At 40.6% G+C, this 20226-nt stretch overlaps 1 protein-coding gene across 1 annotated transcript; it reads left to right on the top strand.

The window, feature by feature from the left end:
* Window positions 1-1157: 1157 nt before the first annotated feature.
* Window positions 1158-19032, top strand: peli3 (pellino E3 ubiquitin protein ligase family member 3). Its single transcript, XM_053505217.1, has 7 exons — window positions 1158-1497; window positions 7826-8027; window positions 10985-11114; window positions 14279-14380; window positions 14780-15007; window positions 16483-16671; window positions 16984-19032. Exons 2-7 carry the CDS (start codon window positions 7855-7857, stop codon window positions 17560-17562), a joined length of 1401 nt encoding a protein of 466 aa, XP_053361192.1. The 5' UTR covers window positions 1158-1497; window positions 7826-7854; the 3' UTR covers window positions 17563-19032.
* The last annotated feature ends 1194 nt before the right edge of the window (window positions 19033-20226 follow it).

Below are 20226 nucleotides of genomic sequence, written 5' to 3'. Positions count from 1 at the left end.
CAACTTTTATGTCATTCTGTAAGCATGTCACGTTGTAACAGTAGCACAGCATGTATGTCAGCCCCAGATAACAGCTACTGAAACCCAGGATCAGATTGTGACATGTCTACAGTGATGACACATAAGACAGTCGGCAGAAGTAGGCCCTGCCAGAACATTGGAGCAGCGTGAGAATCAGCAGTGCATTGACCGCACACTGTTTTCGCAGGTAAGGGTAGCATGGGTGTAAGAATCTGCAGCTGGTACTCCTAGTACTGTATGTATATTTATAAATTATGTATAAATTATATGTTGTGTTCGTCTTTCTGCTGCTCCCAGCAATGGGTCGGACCATCCAATCCGCACACAAGCTTGGAACCGGTTTTATGCCAGGTGCCCTTCCTGACGCAACCCTCCCATTTTATCCGAGCTCGGGACCAGCACTGGTTGGAAATTGAACCCGGGCATTCCGCATGGCAGGCAAGAAACCACTGAGCCACCAATGCCCTTATTTATAAATGACATATAATTATATATAAGTTACATAAATATATGCTGTACATATACAGAATCAGCCAAAAAAAATGTCTACACACTTTTTTTGCATTTTGTGCAAGATTTATTGAAGACATTGCAACATGGGTATTTTACTTAATGTACAGTATATGTCTTTTCTTAATTGTTTAATTGTTTTTTATGCAAAAATATGATTATAGTGTTGGAAATTGGTAATATTGGTATTTTTTTAGTGACTGGAATGGATATGTGTAAAGCCCCCTGCGATGGTACCCTGTCCAAGGTGTACTCTACTCTACTTCTATATGTGTGTGTGTGTGTGTGTGTATTTATACAGTCAGCCAAAACATGTCTACACACTTGAGGTAAAGTAAAACAGTATGATGTATATTATATCAATATAATCGCAATAATTTTATCATTATATTATCATCTCTGTATAAAAAGAGGTTGTGTGGTTTTGCATTACTTTAAACAAACAAAAAAAGATAGTTTCAGGTGTTGCACAAATACTAAGTTTTAAAGGCCAGGCTCGCTCTCGCGGTGTTTCCTCGCGTGTTCTCGGTTGAACGCGTGGGGCGGACCCGCGGGTGGGCGGAGCCTGTGCTACCCCGCTATCTGTAGAACGTAAGGCGTGTCTTAAACCGAGTCACGGCGTCCAAGGCGAGCAAACACACCCTCTCCGGAGGCGACGGAGAAACACCTTCTGTGTTCTATCTCTTGGAAGACGGGGGACGCATAGGAGTGATGGGCGTGTCAGCTGAATGTCGTGTCCGCCGAGCGAAATTCCTGAGTCGGATTAACATTTACCCTCACCGTGTAGCGTAATGACCCCGGGGTGTCTGGGTGGCAATGAGCGCGCGCCTTCTGTTTTGTTATTATTATCATCATCACCATCATCGTAGCGCGAGGACAGCAGCACCAGCAGCAGCAGCACGCGCCCTTCTGATGCCACGCGCGGATTAAAGCAGCCATCAGGACTGAGGACGCAAACATCAGCGGGTGTGTGTGTGTGTGTGTGTGTGTGTGGACATGCTTTCTGACTGTCTTTAGATAGATCTGTAATGATGCTGATCCCGCATTAGACTGTTTACTGTTTGTGCGCAGTGAGTGTGTGTGTGTGTGTGTGTGTGTGTCTCCCATCACTGTGCACTGATCAATATTTCGAGCTTCATACCCTGATAGCATATTAGGATGAATTTCCCCTGCAATGGGTGCTTTCTGGGTTGTTTATCGACAATCAACAGTGTGTGTGTGTGTGTATTGGTGTAGACGCATAACCCCCTGCAGTCCAGCATGTGAAAGCGTAGGATTTACAAGCAGGGCTGTAAAGCCACAAATGCCATTGCATAATGATGTCTTGAAATTAAGGGGAAGTTTGTTTCCAAGGCTAAACGTGACAGAAAGATCACATGCCTATTTACAGTGCATGCATTTCCAGTGTGTCACTATAATTATGATAATGGTGTCAGTGTCAGATTTGTATTTCCACAAGATGTCATGGATGTCAAAGCACTTGGCTGTATTAAACCCATAAAGGACATTTAAGGCACCCAGACACAGCATGGTGGTTGAAATATGTCTATATGTTCGGCACAGTGACTCAGCACAGCCTGTTGTGAATTTTTTTTTTCCCCTTTTTCTACTGGTACTCTTACAGGTTTCAACATCTGCGATGTGTGTGTGGGGGGGGAGGGGGGGTGGTGTGGGTGTCTGGGTGGGGATGTGGTTGTGAGATCCACCTGTGACATACTCGAGTTGAGAAAAGATTTGCTCATGTTGTAGCTTATGGGATTATATGCATGTGTGTGTAGACAGCGAAGAAGGCCTAACAGGACTATTAGGATCAGCGCTTCTCGGATACATCATCTACGATGAAGCATTATAGAAGGTTTCGAAGACCTTGATTTGTCGAGGTGCTGTAGTACTCTAGCTTATATAAGTTGTTGCTCATACAGTACAATATACAATGTATTCATCTCAGCTGTTGAGCTTTTGTTGTGAATGTACAGTAGATGGTATGTAATTGCAATAAGATGAAAAAATGTGTGAAGTAAATATATTCATAAATATTTGAATATTATGTTGCATAGATACATAACACACAGAAAAGTTACAATTCTGGAAGTGTTCATAAGTCTTTTTGCATGTAGAAAGAAGCTGTGTAGTAAATTTTATGAAGCTCGTGATCGAGTTAAGGAGTTCTAACATACACGGGCCCTGGTGCAAGGGTTCTGTGACTTTTTTTTTCTTTTTTCTTTTTTTACTATTTATTTATTATCCTGCTCATTTCTTGGCTCAGGCTTTAAATGCAGATATCTGTGCATGCAGGGCTTTCTAAAAGATGGTGATGTTTGTATTCCATTCCTGCAGAATTAGCAGATCTCAGTCTCACTCTGGTATATTACAACCTTTACTGTAGGAAACGTATGGCATTGAATTGACATGCTGATAAGGAAGTTTGTCCTTTTAAGTGACAAAAATAGAAAAGGAAAATTAGATACAGGTATGTGACAAAAAAATACAACCCTGCGTAAAAAGTGTACGATGAAGAGTAATGACTCTTCTTGTTATTTTTCTTATTTTACATGATAAGATTGAATAAAATGGAGAGAGAGAGAAGAAAGATCAATTCTTTCTTTGCTCTGAGATCCTTTGGCAGGTCCAGGAATCATCAGTCAGCTCAGGCAGGACGGTTAAACACCCACAGTTCACCATCTCACTGAACAAACTGCACCATTACAACACATATACTTGTTTATTATAGCAATGTGCAATATATTTTAATATAAATGCATTTATTATTACCATGTTTGCAACATACAAATAAGCATGCTCATAACCTGTATTTTTTCTATCCCCTGAACGTTTAGCATTTTGCCAAACTGTTTTCTGGCGGTTTTTAATAAATATGGGGGGAAATGTGGTGAGGTAAAAATTCTAGTTGTTCTATAACCATGCTCTATCATGGATTCACCACCATGTGTTGCACAACACAGCGTGTAGCACGATGCTATTTTTGTCCACATTATGCAGCTCTACTCGATTATCTTGACAGCGTAATGCATAATAGTTATACGAGGAAATAATGATGTCAGGCTACTGTAAACACCCATATGATTAGATAGTATAATATAAATAATAATACAGAAATATAAAACTATTACCATTATCATTTAAAAAAAACATAAATGCTTCTCCACTCCTGCCTACAGATAAGTCTGTTATAAATACTTAATTTGCTAACGTATACCAGAAGCTATTGTGTACAGAACATTAGCACAGCAAATTCAAGGTCATTACAGGCATTTAACTCTGATCATTATATTAAATGCAAACACACTTGTAGCCACGGACTCCTTAGGTGCGTCTGGCCTTGCTACAGTACTAGCATAGAAGATATATGCCATGCATGGAGACTGCAGCGCCGACATAAAACTGAGAGCTTACTAATGGTTTCGCTGCGAAAAAGGCGTGCACAGACGATGAAGAATTAAGTTTAGTGAGATCAGACTGGAATAGGCTAAGTTATTTTGGAGATCATTTCCGTACATGTGTATATTTAGCAGCCCCCTTCATCAGTTTCATGATGGAGATAGATGATGCAGACTCTCTCCCTCTCCTACTCTCCCTCACAGTCTCCCTCTTTCTCCCACACACACACACACACATACCACGCTGCAGAGGCAGCGCAGAGGATTGTGTGAGGGAAGTGAGATTGCATGGGGCATGTTTTGGAAGACAGGAGTTGAAAGGAATAGATGAAGAGGAAAGACATGGTTTGGAAAAGACAAAAAAGAAGAAAAGGAGCCAGGGAAGAAAAGAAGATGGCAGATGGTGTCTGGAGTGAGGGGGTTGTTGTTAATAAAGGCAAAGGCATAGAGTAAAACATGGTGTAGGAAATAAAAAGCACTAACCATCCCACTAGTCCCCCTTCTTGTCCTTTGTTATATCATACAGAATTTCCTTTGCATCCTTATTACTCGATTGTCACATTCTTTTTACCTTATTTTCTATTTTTTTCCTGTCCATCCTGCCTTCTCTCTCCTTCTATCGCTCTCCTCTCTCTCACCTGGTCTCCTACTCCAGGTTGTGATGTTGATTAGAAAGTACATGGCACAAAGCAGGCAATCCATCACCCTGCCAGGCTCATGCACAAGCATGTATAAACACACAGACACACAAGGCCGCACATACACACACCTTTGTTACAGCCCTGTGTGCATGTTTTAGCTTAATGTAAGCCTTCAGCACTTTGTCACATTGTGCACTGTGTGGCTTTCTCTTTAGCCATGCGTCTGCCCTCCATCACCTGCACTGGCATGCCTGATCTATTTTTGTCTTCTTGCCATTCATCTCTCTCTCCTGCCCCTTCCCCTCTGTCTGTTCTATCCCACCATCACACCCCCACAACCATGCTGCACCGTAGCAGAACTGCAGCTGGTTGATTTGTGCTGTTCATCATCCCTGGGCTAGATAGACTCATAAAATTTTACATAACGGAATCCAGCATGTACAGAGCTAATATGTGCATCGTTGATATATTTCATCTTTGATGTAACTCTGATTGTGTATACTTTATGCATGATCAGTAAATGTGATGATTATTAAGATTTTTTACACATTTTAGTGTCGGCACGGTGGCTCAGCGGTTGGCACTGTCGCCTTGCACCTCCATGGTCGGGTTCGATTCCCATCCCAGTTTGCATGTTCTCCCTGTAATTGGTGGGTTTCCTCTATGATCTTAGGTTTCCTCCCACAGTCCAAAGACATGCAGATTAGATTAATTGCCATTCCCAGAAGTACCCGTAGTGTGTGTGCGTTTTCTGCAATGAACTGGAACCCCATGCAGGGTGTACCCTGCCTCGTGCCTAAAGTCTGCTGGGATAGATTCTGGGATATTAATAAAACACTCTTATTAATAAACTACAGTATCTTTGGATACATTTAATACTAGTTAAATATTTTTAACCAAACATAAACAAAGATGCCTTCACAGGCCACTTTAATACTTTTACTGATTCTTATGGCAGCAGCATAATGCATAAAATCATGCAAATACAGGTCAAGGGCTTTATTTAATATTCATATCAAACATCGAAATGAGGAAAAATTTGATCTCCAGTGACTTTGACCACAGCATCGTTGTTTGTGTTGATCTTTTGTGATTTTCAACAGGCTCCAGAGTTTGTACAGAATCGTGTGAAAAACCCGAACATCCAATGAGACGCAGTTTTTTTTGAGTGGAAACGACTTGTTGATGAGAAGGCTAGGTGATGAATCACCAGACTGGTTAACTAGAATAATCACTCTTCATAACCGTAATAAGCAGAAACACATTTTAGAATACATGCATTAAGTGACACATTGAGGCAGATGGGTACAGGCTTACCAAAACATTGCCTAGTCTATTTTCAATCCTCAGTTGTCCAGTTTGACTGAACCTGTGCCCATGGTAGCCTCAGACTCCTGTTCTTGGCTGATTTGTTGTCCTTCCCAATTGTAACCAATTTTTTTAGGTTTAAAATGTTATGCATTTTCTGTAGACTGTTGTGCGAGATCTGATTTTTGATGTGAACATGTATCAGGATTTTTTGCATTAAACTGCTGCCACATGACACCTACAGTGGAACCTTGGATTACGAGCATAATTCTTTCCAGGAGGGGGGTTGTATTCCAAAACACTTGTAAATCAAAGCACATTTTCCCATAAGAAATAATGAAAACTCAAATTATTTATTCCCCAGCTCCAAAACATAAATACAAAAAAATACTTAATATAAAATATATAATTAAAAATAAAACTAAATTAACCTGCACTTTACCTTAAAAAGTAAAAATAAATCCAGAAAAGTAAGTGTTTCCTTTTATGCGCGTAAGCGGTGTGTGTGTGTGTGTGTGTGTGTGTGTGTGTGTGAATCTAAAGTAAAAGGAAAAGAGGAATCAGCCACTTCCGTCTCCATCTTCTCATCTTACACAGTAAACTTTTCTTCTCTATTATTTGAGTTTCACACACACATTAACGGAAAGACTGTTTAATCAGAAAACTTAGCAAGGAACATTGCTAATGACACTCGTGTGAGCGCATACTAACGGAATCACTGCTGTAAAGTAAAACAAACAAACAAATGAACCTGCACTTTACCTTTGGAAACAATCGCGACCGAGCAGCGTTTCTGTGTAGGGCAGAGTGTGTGTGTGTTTCTGTGTGTAAACTCGAGATGAGGAGGGGTGATGGGGGGGGAGGGTAAAGACGAGATGTTGTGTGAAGGGGGACGGTGTCAAATTACGCGCGCACAATGGATCTTTAACCTCTCTAATGAGACTTTCTTTTGATTTACACGTGCGCTGTACACGTGTTATAAGAAAACAGTACACGCGTACTGTACACATCTCTTACAAACATAAAATAAAATATGTTTTACGTACACACACATGGTCACAGTGTTATAGTAAACAGTACACACGTGCACGTATGTTGATTATACCAGTAAGAGACACGCACTAAGACCCAGTAGGGGAGACAATTACCCACAATTCCACTGCGCAAGAAAGAGAAAAAAGACTGGCTCCAGTTGTGATCACGTGACGCTCGGAGTCAGAACAAGAAGCGCATGTGTGATGCATGATACTCGGTACTCGTAAACCAAGACTAGGCTAGTCAAAATTTATTAAAAATCTTTGCTCGTCTTGCAGGACACTCGCAAACCGCATTGCTCACAATCTGAGGTTCCACTGTACATCTTTTTAAGACATTGATTATAAGCAGAAGAATAGCTTGGATAATCTTAAGGCATGTGTATGACCAAGTCTTGAAAGTGTGGTCTGTGTGGCGACTCGCACTTGAGTGCATTGTAACAGAACATCGGTCAGTCTGGCACATTGTTCACTGATGGTTAACTGGTTGTTATCTTTAAAGGCATAACAGTAAATTGTACAGTAAACAGTAAAAGTGTCCTTGAGCTCTGGAAAGGCGCTATATAAATAAAAATTATTATTATTATTATTATTATTATTATTAGCAGAAAACTCGCAATGTTACTGAGGTTCCACCTCAGGGATTCTAGGCTTGCTTTTTATGATCCAGATCTTCAGTGTAGAAATGTGGGCTAGTTAATGAAGTTCAACCTTACAAAGAAACCCCATGGTTCGCTCAGGTGAAGGATTAACATTCATGTTCCACCGGAGATTAATTAATGTACAGGATCATTTTGAGAAACATGCATAACCTAGAGTATAATAATGATATCCGATATTGAACAGTACCTGATAACTTCACTTGGTCTTAAATTGTTAGAACCTAATGAATGAAGGCCTTTTCCTTTCTCAGCTGCAAGTTCCTGCACGTGGCCATCAGATATGGTTTTAGAAGGAAGCTCTGAGGCCCTGTGCCCTCCTCCGTCCCTGGAGTTGCGCCCATCATGCAACAAGAGCCAACCATCGCCCCCTCTAGACTCGGGCTCACAATCCCATGATGCCATATTCCCAGGTGACAAGGAACCCATCAAGTATGGAGAGCTGATCGTGCTGGGGTAAGAACATCACATCACATCAATTTTGTTCAACTATTATGTTAATTGGCTGAAGGAAGTATCAATTCAAACTGTATATCACTTTCCACTCTGTGTTCTGTAAGGTAGCTAAAGTGATACGGTTCCTAATACACTGCTAAACTGAGTCACATGTGATTGGTACATGCACTGAGCATATAAATTGTTCGGATAAATAACTGAGCTTTATCTGTCTACTGCAACTAAATTTAAAAATGATGATTTTTATTTTTAATAAACTAACTATACTATGCTATACTATACTATATTATACTGTTAAATCAGATCATTTTCCTGCACAGCATCATATTGAGCAATTTTTCGGTGCAACAATGCATTTAGTTAAATGTTTAAAACCTGACAATCAATAATACATCTACTAATTATGGGTACTAATTAGTGTAATTTCTTGTATGTATGCAGTAGAGGTCAGGTAGTGCCTTTCTCTGACTATTCTGCTGCCCTGTGAAATAGCTTGAGCAGCAGTTGGAGAAGATGCATTTGGCTGGCTCCAAATGCATCTTTTCCAACCGAGGAAGAACTCAATTCGCCTTCAACCTTCAGCCTTCCTGGTTGTTAGCTGCCATGCAAGGAGAAACATGGTTTGAAAAACATCCCAAATGATCGTAATGGAAAAAAACACTTAAATGCTTGAAATCAAATCATTAAAAACAACAGTAGAACTCACAGCTATGTTTAATAGATAAAGTAAGAGAATTTCCACACCCACAATGCGAAGGACTAAACAGTTGTGTAGCCTTAGGGAAACCACATTAATAAGTGAGACTTATTAAATGGAAAAAGGTCTTTCATTCAATTTGCAAGGGAGCATTAAAAATGGACTGTGGAACATTGGAAAAAGGACATGTGGTCTGACGAGTCTAGATCTACCCCGTTTCAGAGAGGGCAAGTGGAGAGGCAGATGAAGTGATGTAACCTACCGTACAAGCCTGTGGAGGGGCAGTGTTACGGAGTTGCTTCTGTCAGACAGGTCTAGGGTTAGTAACAGTATGTGCCCAAAAGAGGTCAGCTGATGACCTGACTATATATCGAATGAACAGGTTTTTCCCTCAAAGGATTTTTATTATTTCCTGTTGGAACAAGCATACAGTATACTAAGATAACTGCCAGGTTTGATATGTTTCCACACATGGAATCTAGAATTTAACTACATTGAAAATCTTTGGCATGTGCTGGAGAAGACTTTATGCAGCGGTTTGCCTCTCCCATCATCAATACAGAAATTAATGCAAAATAAATGCTGTGAGATTGCATAAGCTTATCGAAAAATATGCCACAGCCATAATCAAAGCCCAGGTGGCCCAACGAAATCTAAGAAAGTGTGACTTTTTTTTGGCAGGCAGTGTATTAGTGCAGCACGAAAATAATGAACATGGGTGTGTATATAATGCATGAAACAATGGGTGTGGATTAAATAATACTTCGCTTTAGGAAAGTATAGAGTCTTGGGAATTACAAGTGACTCCACTTTAAAAAAGTGTGTAGGTCCTTTGCTGTGTATAAACCATTTAATTGTAATAATAATATGCCAACAATTGTACGGTGTGTTTTTTTTTTTATGTTTCTGAGATAAAAAAAATATATATATATTATCATATTATAATATAGTAATAGATTTAATATAATTTGGTAATTTCTGGTAATTTCTGCCACAGTTATAACTATTAAGTCAGCTCTGTTTTTCCACACATAGAGTATTCTTTTTGCTAAAACATTTCTACAACACTACATGGCACCAATATTCTGCTGAATGTATCTAAGAAGGAGTTCAAGGGTAAAACTACCTTGAGATAAATAGGCCTCCTGTTATGATCCTTTCTTTTGGATGAATGAACGTAACATTGTTTAGACTCGACTAGTGCCGCACAGATACAGCTGCTCCATTCACTTATCGTCAGATTTTAGCTCCGAATGTAAAACACCTCATTTGAATGCCGACAAAGACATCATTCAAATCTCACAACTACCAGACATAGCAGAGTAATGAAAGCAGAGACCACATTAGCCATTAGTGAGGGAGAGATGGAGAGAGAAGGAGAGATGGCTTTTCTAATCCATTCACAATCAGTGTAAGGATGAAGAAGAGAGTGCAGGTAATGTATAAGTTAAGTAAAGAAACTTTAAAAAGGCAAAACTGTATTTGTAATAAAACCAAAACAAAACCGAAGCATTTGATGGCTATAGTGTCAGGATTTGAGTCATTTAACAAAGGCCAAATTGTGGCATGTCATGTGGGGTGATCTCAGTATGCAGTGGTTAGTACATAACCAAAAGTGGTTCAAGGAACAGGACAACCCAGGCACCCAAGGCTCATTGGTACATCCGTCAGATGTACAAAAATCTAAGGCAAATCTGTCTATTCGGATCTCAGAGCTACTCTACTCTTAAAAAGTTAATGCTGGCTTTGATACAGAGGTGACAGAACACACAGTGCTCAGAATGGCCCTGCTGACCCGTGTCCACCACTGAAAGTGCCTACAATGAGTATGTGAGCGTCAGAACTGGACCATGCTACAATGGAAGAAGGTGGCCTGGTATGATGAATCATGTTTTTATTTTTTTACATAATGTGGCTAGGTGTGTGTGCAACACCTACTTGGCATAAAGATGGCAACAGGATACACTATGGGACGAAGGCATGTTGGCGAAGGCAGCGTGACGCTCTGGGCAATGTTCTTCTGGGAGGCCTCGAGTCCAAGCATTCATGTGGATGACACACTATGACACATTACCTACCTAAACAACCCTAACTAACCAAATTCCGTGATAGCAAGGGACAGTTTGTGGCTAATATTATCATCAGTGTATACTGCATATATAATGTATATTGTAGAAACAATCATTTAATTAAGAATTCCTGTCAAGTGAACCTATTTGTCATGACTTCTCTAGCTAATTCCTTTAACTGTTATCCGCAGACATAACGGTTCACTAGCTGGTGGTGATAAAGGGCGCAGGAGGAGTCGACTAGCCCTTTACAAGAGACCCAAAGCCAATGGCGTCAAACCTGATGTCATTCACAACGTATCCACACCTCTGGTGTCAAAGGTGAGAATTATTAAAGGGGTCCTATTATGCCATTTTAAAGGTTGCTAATATTGCTTAATGAGTCTCTTAAAACAGGTTTACACGTATGAAAGGTCAAAAAACACTTCAGTTTTCTCCAAAAATAGATTTAATTTTACCCCATTTCTAAATGATTAGTAAACGATGCGTGTAAAGCATTTGAAGATTAAGTTTGTCTAAACCCCTCCTTTCCGTGAGCCCTCACTGCTGTGATTGGTCAGATGGCACGGCCCGTTACGATTAGTCTACCTCTACAGCGTGTGTCGGAAAATGAAACGCCCATTACCATAACTGAATGACCCGTCAATACATAGAAAAGATGTCGTTGGTTTTACTGTGTAACGACCAGCTAATTTTATATTAACTGTGGCAAACTGTGGCAAACACAAACAAGTAGATAAAGCAAACGTGTATTACACAAAACTAAATAAAGTAAACGAATAAGGTGCACCACAACCAAACAAAGATATAAACAATATTTACAAACTATATATAATAAACGTTATGTGCATGAACGTGAGTGAGTGGAAAATGTCCAAAGTCTGTGTTTATTGTACGTGTGTTATTCGAGTATACTGAGTATGGTTCGATCTCACCGGGGTTAATGAAGTCCGGAAGGCCGATGACGGAGGGTGAGAAATCGGGGGAATATGTCCAGTCAAAGATAATCCGGTTGAAAAATCTTCGAAAGAAAATGATCCACAGCATTCTCTCCTTCTCTCATCCAAACAAATAACGCCAGCGCTGGTCCACCATTACTACTACCCACCACCCCACCCCACCCCGCTCTTTCCCGGCTGTCCCTTTGAAGGCAGTTCAGTGAAAGGGCAAGGCACATGCGCACTTCGCGAGTGTGATGCATTTTTGGCGTAAAAGGACAAAGCGCATGCGCACTTCGCGTGTGTGTGATGCAATTTTTCCCCTCATTGCTTGCCGTAGGAGCTACGGCAAGAGGCATGCGCACTTTGCAAGTGTTAAGTTCAGTTTTGGTGAATGGTGGAGCGAACCCGGCATAAATGCTCGGTCACATTAACAGGAGTGTGGTAACGTTAATTACAAGATGGCGGGCAAATTGTTCGCAACTTAGAGCGTGGGCGGACATTATGCAAATATGTTACGGAGTGACGTGAATCCGTAACGGAATAAAAATTAGATTTGCTAACGACTCGTTTAGGCGAATTTGAGCTGACTCTTTTTTTTTTTTTTTTAAGAGACAAAAACCTCAGTTATCGTGCACTGTCGGCGTCATACATACAGTGGCACACTACATGGCACACTGCATGAAAGATCTTTTTTGAAAAAGCATAATAGGGGCTGTTTAAATAGTATTCCTTAATAGTAAGCTTATGCAAATCATATAAATTCCAACTGCACAAAGTTACATGTGAATGTAGGAGTTCAGAGGAGGGTACTAAGCCTATACTGTAGTTAAATTCTGGTTTGCTATCTCACTTACCTATCGCTTAGGTGGCCAGCAGTAATGGTAGTAGGTAGAGTTAAACAAAACCGAGTGTGCCAAATTCAACTTTGGTCTTTTGTAAATAGGAAGCTGTTTTCAGCCACTGCTATATATCAGAGAAAACATTACTGTCAAAAAATTAATTAGCAAGTAATAATTATTCTAAAAAGAATATTTTATGACTAGAATGTTATATTGCTTTGCCTGGCTACGCTACTAATATTGATCCTTGTGCCCAGTAGGAATAGCAACAGGAAAGCAAATCTATTGATAGCGACAGTTAAGTCAAGTCGAGTATCATTACTTACTGAGCTGGTATTATAAATGTATGAGCTTGGAAGGAAGGTGTGAATGCACAGGATGCATATGTTCATGCATCTGTTCATAACATGTATACACAATAACCAGCTTCCTATGCACTTTGCACAGTAAGGTGCACAGTCAGGCCCATAAATATTTGACATTAACTTCCCTGTTGTTAGTCTAGCTGTCTACAGCAGTATATCGAAAAATAAGTAGTGATCAAAGTACAGACTTTCAACGATACTCTAAGAGTATTTGCATCCAAATCAGCTGAACATTCAAGCCAAGTAAAACCAGGCCTTCTGATAAAATGTCTTATGAATGAAGGCATAAAACATTGACATTTTCTGAACACTTCAAGCACAGTACAGTGATGAGATTCTTATCAGCAGGAACATATAAAAAAAAAGGTTTAAAAACGTTTTTTAGGGAACTCTGTACATTCATGGATGCAGTTGTTCCTAAGGACATTCAGCTAGTGTAACTTGGCTTAGAGTTATTACCATATTCTCTGTATAATCCTAAACCTTACTTTAAGCATTTTCCCTTAATGGACATGTTTGGTCCATAAATGGAGTTCCTGGGAGGCCAGAGTTTCAAATGTGAAGCAGTCCAATAATGGCTCCGGCATACCGAGAACTTTCTACCTTGATGGTATCCAAGCACTAGTGAAATGCTGGCATAAGTGCACTGATGTAGCAGGGGATTGTATAGTGAAATAAATGTAATTTTTAATCTTATATCTGTGTTCTGTTATTTTGCACAATCAAAAGTCCCAGTTTGTTCCCCTCACCCACGACATAAGATAAGGTGATATGCTTCGGATAATAATAATTATAACTTTATTAATCCCAGAGGGAAATTGCTTCTTGGCATATCCCAGCGTAACTGGGGTCAGAGCGCAGGGTCAGCCATGATACGGCGCCCCTGGAGCAGTTAGGGTTAAGGACCCAACAGTGGCAACCTGGTGGAGCTGGGTATCGAACCGTCGATCTTCTGATCAGTAACTCAGTGCCTTAACCCTTTGAGTTACCACTGCCCCAAATAATGAATAGTTCTCTCTTCTTTCCATTCCTTCTCGTCTAAGTCCATCTTTGTCTTATCGGTCCAAAGGATGCCGTTCCAGAACTTTATCGGGGGGGTTTTGTTTTTTGTTTATAGAGAACCTTAACTTCCATTAAGTCCTACATATCCACCTGCATATCTCCTGGTTCTCCCACTAAATGTCATGAGTAAAAAACCCATTATATAACATTGCAGTGGCCATTGCATAAGATTTGAGATTTTGAGAGCAGCCTCTGTACTGTTGCATATACTGGTGTAATGAAAGTGCTAACAAATGATGAAAATCTGATGGAGTGGTGTATTTCTGTGTGTGTTTCAGGCACTGAGCAACAAAAGTCAGCACAGCATCTCCTACACACTGTCAAGGAGTCATTCTGTTATAGTAGAGTACACACATGACTCCAACACAGATATGTTTCAGGTAAACACAGTTTATATATATATATATATATGTGTGTGTGTCTGATGGCAGTACCTCTTCCTGCCTACACCTCAGTGAAATTCTATCACCTTTTCTGTAATGCACCTAAAAGTAAAATGATTAAGCAATATCACACAAGAGGAAGTGCTGTTGTACTGAATAGCAGCATGGCTGTGATGAGAAGATATTGCATAAGTGCTAATCTAATATTCAGTACAGCAGCACGAGGTCAAGCGTGATAATCACCCAACCACCAAATTAATTTCAAATCAAGAAGTAAAGCTGTATTTTACTGTAAAAAAGTGGATTAATGTGGGTTAATGTTTTGCAAAGCACCGTACTTTGTCATGGTGAAGTGTGCTAGATCATCTCATGTACATGTCTTTGTTTTCGTACAAGATTGGCCGTTCCACAGAGAGCATGATCGACTTCGTGGTGACAGATATGGCAGGCAGCAGCGGGCAGTGCCAAGGTCAGAGTCAGGGGGGTGCGGGAGGAGACGGGGGCCAGTCAGCACAAAGCACCATCTCTCGCTACGCTTGCCGCATCATGTGTGAGCGTAGTGCCCCCTTCACAGCCCGCATCTACGCTGCTGGCTTTGACTCCTCCAAAAACATCTTCCTCGGGGTGAGTCATTGTAGCAATCACTGATGGAGCAAAAATTAAAATGGGAAGGCACTGGCACAACTGGATTTGTCTACGATTAAAATGACTGATGGAAATATTCTGAGTTTTGAACAGTTCTCAAGCTGCTCACTCAGATAACGCAATATTTGTAGGAGAGTTAGATTCTGTCAGTTTCCAATCTGGTTAAAATCGATCAAAAATGAACAGTTGGCCTTTTTTCTACAAGTGTGCTTAGGAGCATTTTTGCATGGGCAGGATTTTAAGTACTGTATTACATTTCTAAACAAAAATTGCTGATGAAACTGGTTAAAAAGGAGTGGTTAAAATTATTGGAGTAACTAATGATGAATAACGACCCAGTGAGTTTGTCAAAGGTTGCTTAAGGAAACATTTGCTTCAATTAATTTTCTTTTTTCAGTTTTGTTAATCGCGTCTTCAAATGATGTTTGGCCCGATAAACAGTCACTGCTTTTTCAAACAGATTTAAAGTTCCTGTATTTTACTATTTCTTTAGCAAGGTAACCCTAGTCTCTGAGCTCCCCAAAATGTGTCTGTTAATGCTCCACCTGAAATAACTCGCAGATAATGCTTTTTTATACTCTTAAATCCATGTGTTTTACACCTTCTCCAAACACGCAGGTTGAGTGTCTAGAAGTATTGCAGTCACACACACACACACACACACACACAGAACAGCAAATCTGGGTGGAGGGCATCTTCTTATATAAGATCACATTAAGCAGAAAGTCCAATTGGCTTTTTTAAGCCCCAGCCATTAAGATTCCATGAAAATGGAAAAGAACAAAGAGCAGGATTATTTTTCATGTTTTAAAATTTTACTATTATTGTTGATATTTTGTAGACACACACTGGAAACCCATCTAAATAAATAAAAAATAAATACTAAAACATGAATTTTGCCCAATATGTTTCTTTTAATATTAGCATATGTATTATTGGAAAATATTTCAGTTGTCCAGATAGAAATTTATCACTGAGCCAGGACTCATTTTTCATAATACTATTTTGAATTTTACCTAACAGGGCATTTTACACAGAAGGCTCTGCAAGAGTGCCGTGGAAGCGAAAAATGTCTTCCTCATTATGAAAAAGGCATTATTGCTAAACAGAAATGGAACTAAGAGGCAGTTGAACAAAGAACAGTGTTGGTTTTGTTGCAGTAAGTGATTCATGTTCAGATTTACCACAGCATGAGTCCTGACACACACTAATGTCCTTGGCACACAACAGACTCCCTCTGCCCACTGCCGATCTGTGGAGGTGGAGAGTAATAGGGAGGTGGAGAAGAAGCATGTGAAATGTACTGTACGTACATGAGGACAGAAATATTGTATTATAAAAAGACTCTTGAGAGCACTGTATGTGATTTACACCTTATTGACTAAAATATGATGTTTAAAATGGTAAATCCGACTTTATGGGCTAAATAATTTTGCTCTGTGGCATTGTGATAGGAGCGGGCGGCTAAATGGCGGACCTCAGACGGCTTGATGGATGGGCTCACCACCAACGGGGTGTTAGTGATGCATCCTGCGGGGGACTTCGTGTCTGAGCCTACTCCTGGGGTGTGGCGGGAGATATCAGTGTGTGGGAACGTCTTCGCACTGAGAGAGACACGCTCGGCTCAACAGAGAGGCAAACTGGTGAGTAGGGTATCATGCTTGGAATTTGCTACAAGGCTAAAAACAGACCAACTGCTCAACCAACCAGAGAATATAGTTGCTATAAAAACTAAACCGTCTTATGTGTTAGCTGATCCTGGTTAAAATTCAAGCTGATCCCCTGGCAGCGATTCAGAGTATAACAAATTATGGGGTCCTTTTAGTGGAAAACGTTGCAAAAAAAATGCAAGAGATCATTGTCTGTAAAAATGGTAGTTATCTGAAAATATTGAGCCTAGGAATCCCTGGATCTGTCCAAATCCTTACTATTGTGCGGACTTTGCACTCCTGCAGGTCGAGAATGAGTCAAACACACTGCAGGACGGCTCACTGATTGACCTGTGTGGTGCCACACTGCTGTGGCGAAGCCCAAGTGGCCTACGGCGCACGCCTACGCTCAAGCAGCTTGAGTCGCTGCGCCAGGAGCTGAATGCTGCACGTCCTCAGTGTCCTGTGGGCTTCAACACGCTGGCCTTCCCCAGCTTGGCGCAACGTGCCACCGTGGACAAGAAGCAGCCATGGGTCTACATGAACTGCGGTCACGTGCACGGCTACCACAACTGGGGCTTCCGCAGGGAGAAAGATAAGGCGGTGGGGGCAGCCGAGCGCGAGTGCCCCATGTGCAGGAAGGTGGGCCCTTACGTGCCCTTGTGGCTGGGCTGCGAGGGTGGCCTGTATCTGGACGCAGGTCCCCCAACACACGCTTTCTGCCCCTGTGGCCACGTGTGCTCAGAAAAAACAGCGCAAGGCTGGAGCCAGATCCCACTGCCCCACGGAACACACGCTTTCCACGCAGCATGCCCGTTCTGTGGCACGTGGCTCACTGGCCAGCACGGCCACGTCAAGCTCATCTTCCAAGGCCCCGTTGACTGAGACAGCAGGACTGTGAAAGAAACTGTGTGCATGTGAAAGAAAAGGACTTGAGGAGTACATGTACTGAACTGTTACTGCACCAAAAGATCAACGTGCTGAGAAAATGTTGAGAATATGTAAATAAAGATGATGGAATAATTACAAAACAATTGCTTTGATTTTCGTGAAATTATTGTGGGAAAGCAAAGAAAGATCATTTTATTGCAAGTTAGTGGTGGTTGTGCCTGAACCTGAAATGCTGATAGAGTAATTTGTGTAAATGGGGCCGAGATTTCAAAATGCACACAGGCAGCTACAGACATTAGGACTGATGAGTATTTTGTGTTTGAGTTTGCAAAAAAAAAATAAAAATCTGACAATACAAATTTTAAATAAATCTCAATGAAAGAAAAAGTTAAGTTAAGGCTCATGGGCCTCTGTCTATTCATCTCTTTCTTAGGGAAGTCTGAGCAGGCTGGTACCGTCGTGTCTGCAGACTGCAGCTCATTCCCTGACTATAAATAACTCAAGGTCATCACTGCCTCCCCACCAACATGATGCACACTGCCTTTAGCATGGAAGGAGCAGAACAAGATATACAGTACAGAGGCTATTTATACTATACTGTAGGTCAAAAGCAAAAAGATTTATTCATAGTCATATAATTGCTTGATGTTGATCTAGTCTAATGTAACAGTAGTGCTTACACGAGCAGTGTTTGCAATTATTTTACTGAATTTAGACTGATGTTCGGAATGTTTAACAGATACATCACTAGACTTGAGTAAAACTAACTACACTTCAAATAATTTCAAAGAGAATATGACAGCATTGATACTGTATGCTTTAAAGTCACCCAGGACCATAAGTTGTTCTTGGTTAGGTTACCCCATTAAACAATTTGTTATACAAAAATATTAGATGTTCGGGCAGGAAGAGAAAAAAATAGGCATTTTTACACTAAAGTGATAAAATAAATTTGAAGATTACTTAATTCTTCTGGCAAAGGTGTGTGTTTGCAGTGTGGGCATTACAGTCTCTAACACTTTTACACAGTAGCATCTAGCTGGAGCACACACTCGCACTTACTGTGTACAGTTACGTTAATGACATCCTAGGCACAAGAACCCCAAAAAAAAGCCAGACGTAAGACATTGATCATTTTTATTATATATATTTATAATAATATGTACAGAAAGAAGAAAAACATGATCAAACTGAGCTATGAAAGAGAGCACCAGAGTGAGCAAGCAGAGGGAGAGGGGAAGAACTACCGGCCTGGTGCTCGCTACAACCGTCGTCCGTGCCTTCGTCATACCTCACCCAAAGCAACACAGAGATGTGCAAATGACAGAACAAACCAGTTAAAAAGTAAAAGCCAAAAAAAAAAAAAGCACGCGGCAAAATTTCAACACATTCAAAAGTAGCCCTCCCCACGTTCAATAACCTCCCGCCCCTCTACGATATTGCCCCTAGGCCCACATCCATGAATCAGACACACAGCATCACAATGTAATAGCTCAAGTTAAAATCAGTAGAACAGCAAGCTTTGTGGAGGAAAAAAAATGCATTATGGACATAAACTGGATGCACTCAGATTTAAAGTGTGATGGAGTCTGAAGCGAGATGTATATTTTCCTTTGCAGACGTCACATGTAATCGAAATAGAAGGAATGTTCCTAAATACACTAAACCCAACCCCACCCTGTACCTCCCCCCACCAGCCTGCTACTGCTCCCTCCACCCTTATTCCACCGATCCCATCACTCGCTAAACGTTGTCTCTAATCTCCCAAGAAACATGGTTAATCTGAGGTTAGCAATGGCTGAAGTGGCATCAAAAGTAGTTTAAATGGCTCAGTTTAATTAGTAATCGAATCTTACAAAATGAAGGAGACTGGTGCAACTCATTTAAGATAGGTCACAATGAATTGAACAATGAATTCTACAAACATCTATGCGTTTTTTTTTTCTCCTAGAACCACAATCTATATATTATGAGGAAAACACTGTCTGCTGTCCACCAGAGGCTCACACAGGCTCATGGGCTTTGAAGCTAAAACATTCAGTACAGGGACACCGTTCTGTTATGAGAAGTTTAAACCACACTGAATGGAGTAAAGGGGCTTTAATTTGATGACATACATAATAAAACCTTTATATTGCCTAAAATGGATTTTATTGAGACAATATATTTGTGCTGTTCTGGGCCAAATGAAGAAAGGGATCAGATTGTGATTTTTTTTTTTCTGTTTAGACCGGGGGGGGGTTTGCACTTCGCAAGAGGATGTGGGAAGTCATATCCGGTCTCTTAGCCAAAACCAGTCAGTCCCAAGATCCTCCATATTGATAAGACACAGTACAAACATCTGACTGACTTCACATACCTCCATGAGTACTTTAAATTAAATTCCCTCTACATGCATGTACACTTTCTGTACACATACAAAGACCAAACAGTTCTGCAGGAGTGCTGGGTTGAGTCAGACACACATCTGGTATACAGTGGAACATCCGCAACGCCTATACAGATTCTGTAGAAGACCAACTCGATGAAATGCTAAGATGTCGACACATGTCAAACCTAAGACATCTTGGAGGACAAGCTACAGTAATTATGCAAAAAAAAAACAGAACGACCTACGTGGAGTGGAATATGTGAAATCCATCACACCAGAAAACCTTT

Source organism: Clarias gariepinus, chromosome 1 (genome assembly GCF_024256425.1).
Source record: "Clarias gariepinus isolate MV-2021 ecotype Netherlands chromosome 1, CGAR_prim_01v2, whole genome shotgun sequence".
NCBI classification, from domain to species: Eukaryota; Metazoa; Chordata; class Actinopteri; order Siluriformes; family Clariidae; genus Clarias; species Clarias gariepinus.
Note: the sequence above shows the minus strand (reverse complement) of the source record. Positions and strands in the feature narration are given on the sequence as shown.

Excerpts from the sequence above, each read along its gene's own strand:
- peli3 (XM_053505217.1), top strand. The coding sequence starts at position 7,855 with ATGGTTTTAGAAGGAAGCTCTGAGGCCCTGTGCCCTCCTCCGTCCCTG. Across the intron at positions 14,381-14,779 it reads CCAACACAGATATGTTTCAG|ATTGGCCGTTCCACAGAGAG; the intron begins GTAAACACAGTT and ends TTTTCGTACAAG. Across the intron at positions 16,672-16,983 it reads CTCAACAGAGAGGCAAACTG|GTCGAGAATGAGTCAAACAC; the intron begins GTGAGTAGGGTA and ends GCACTCCTGCAG.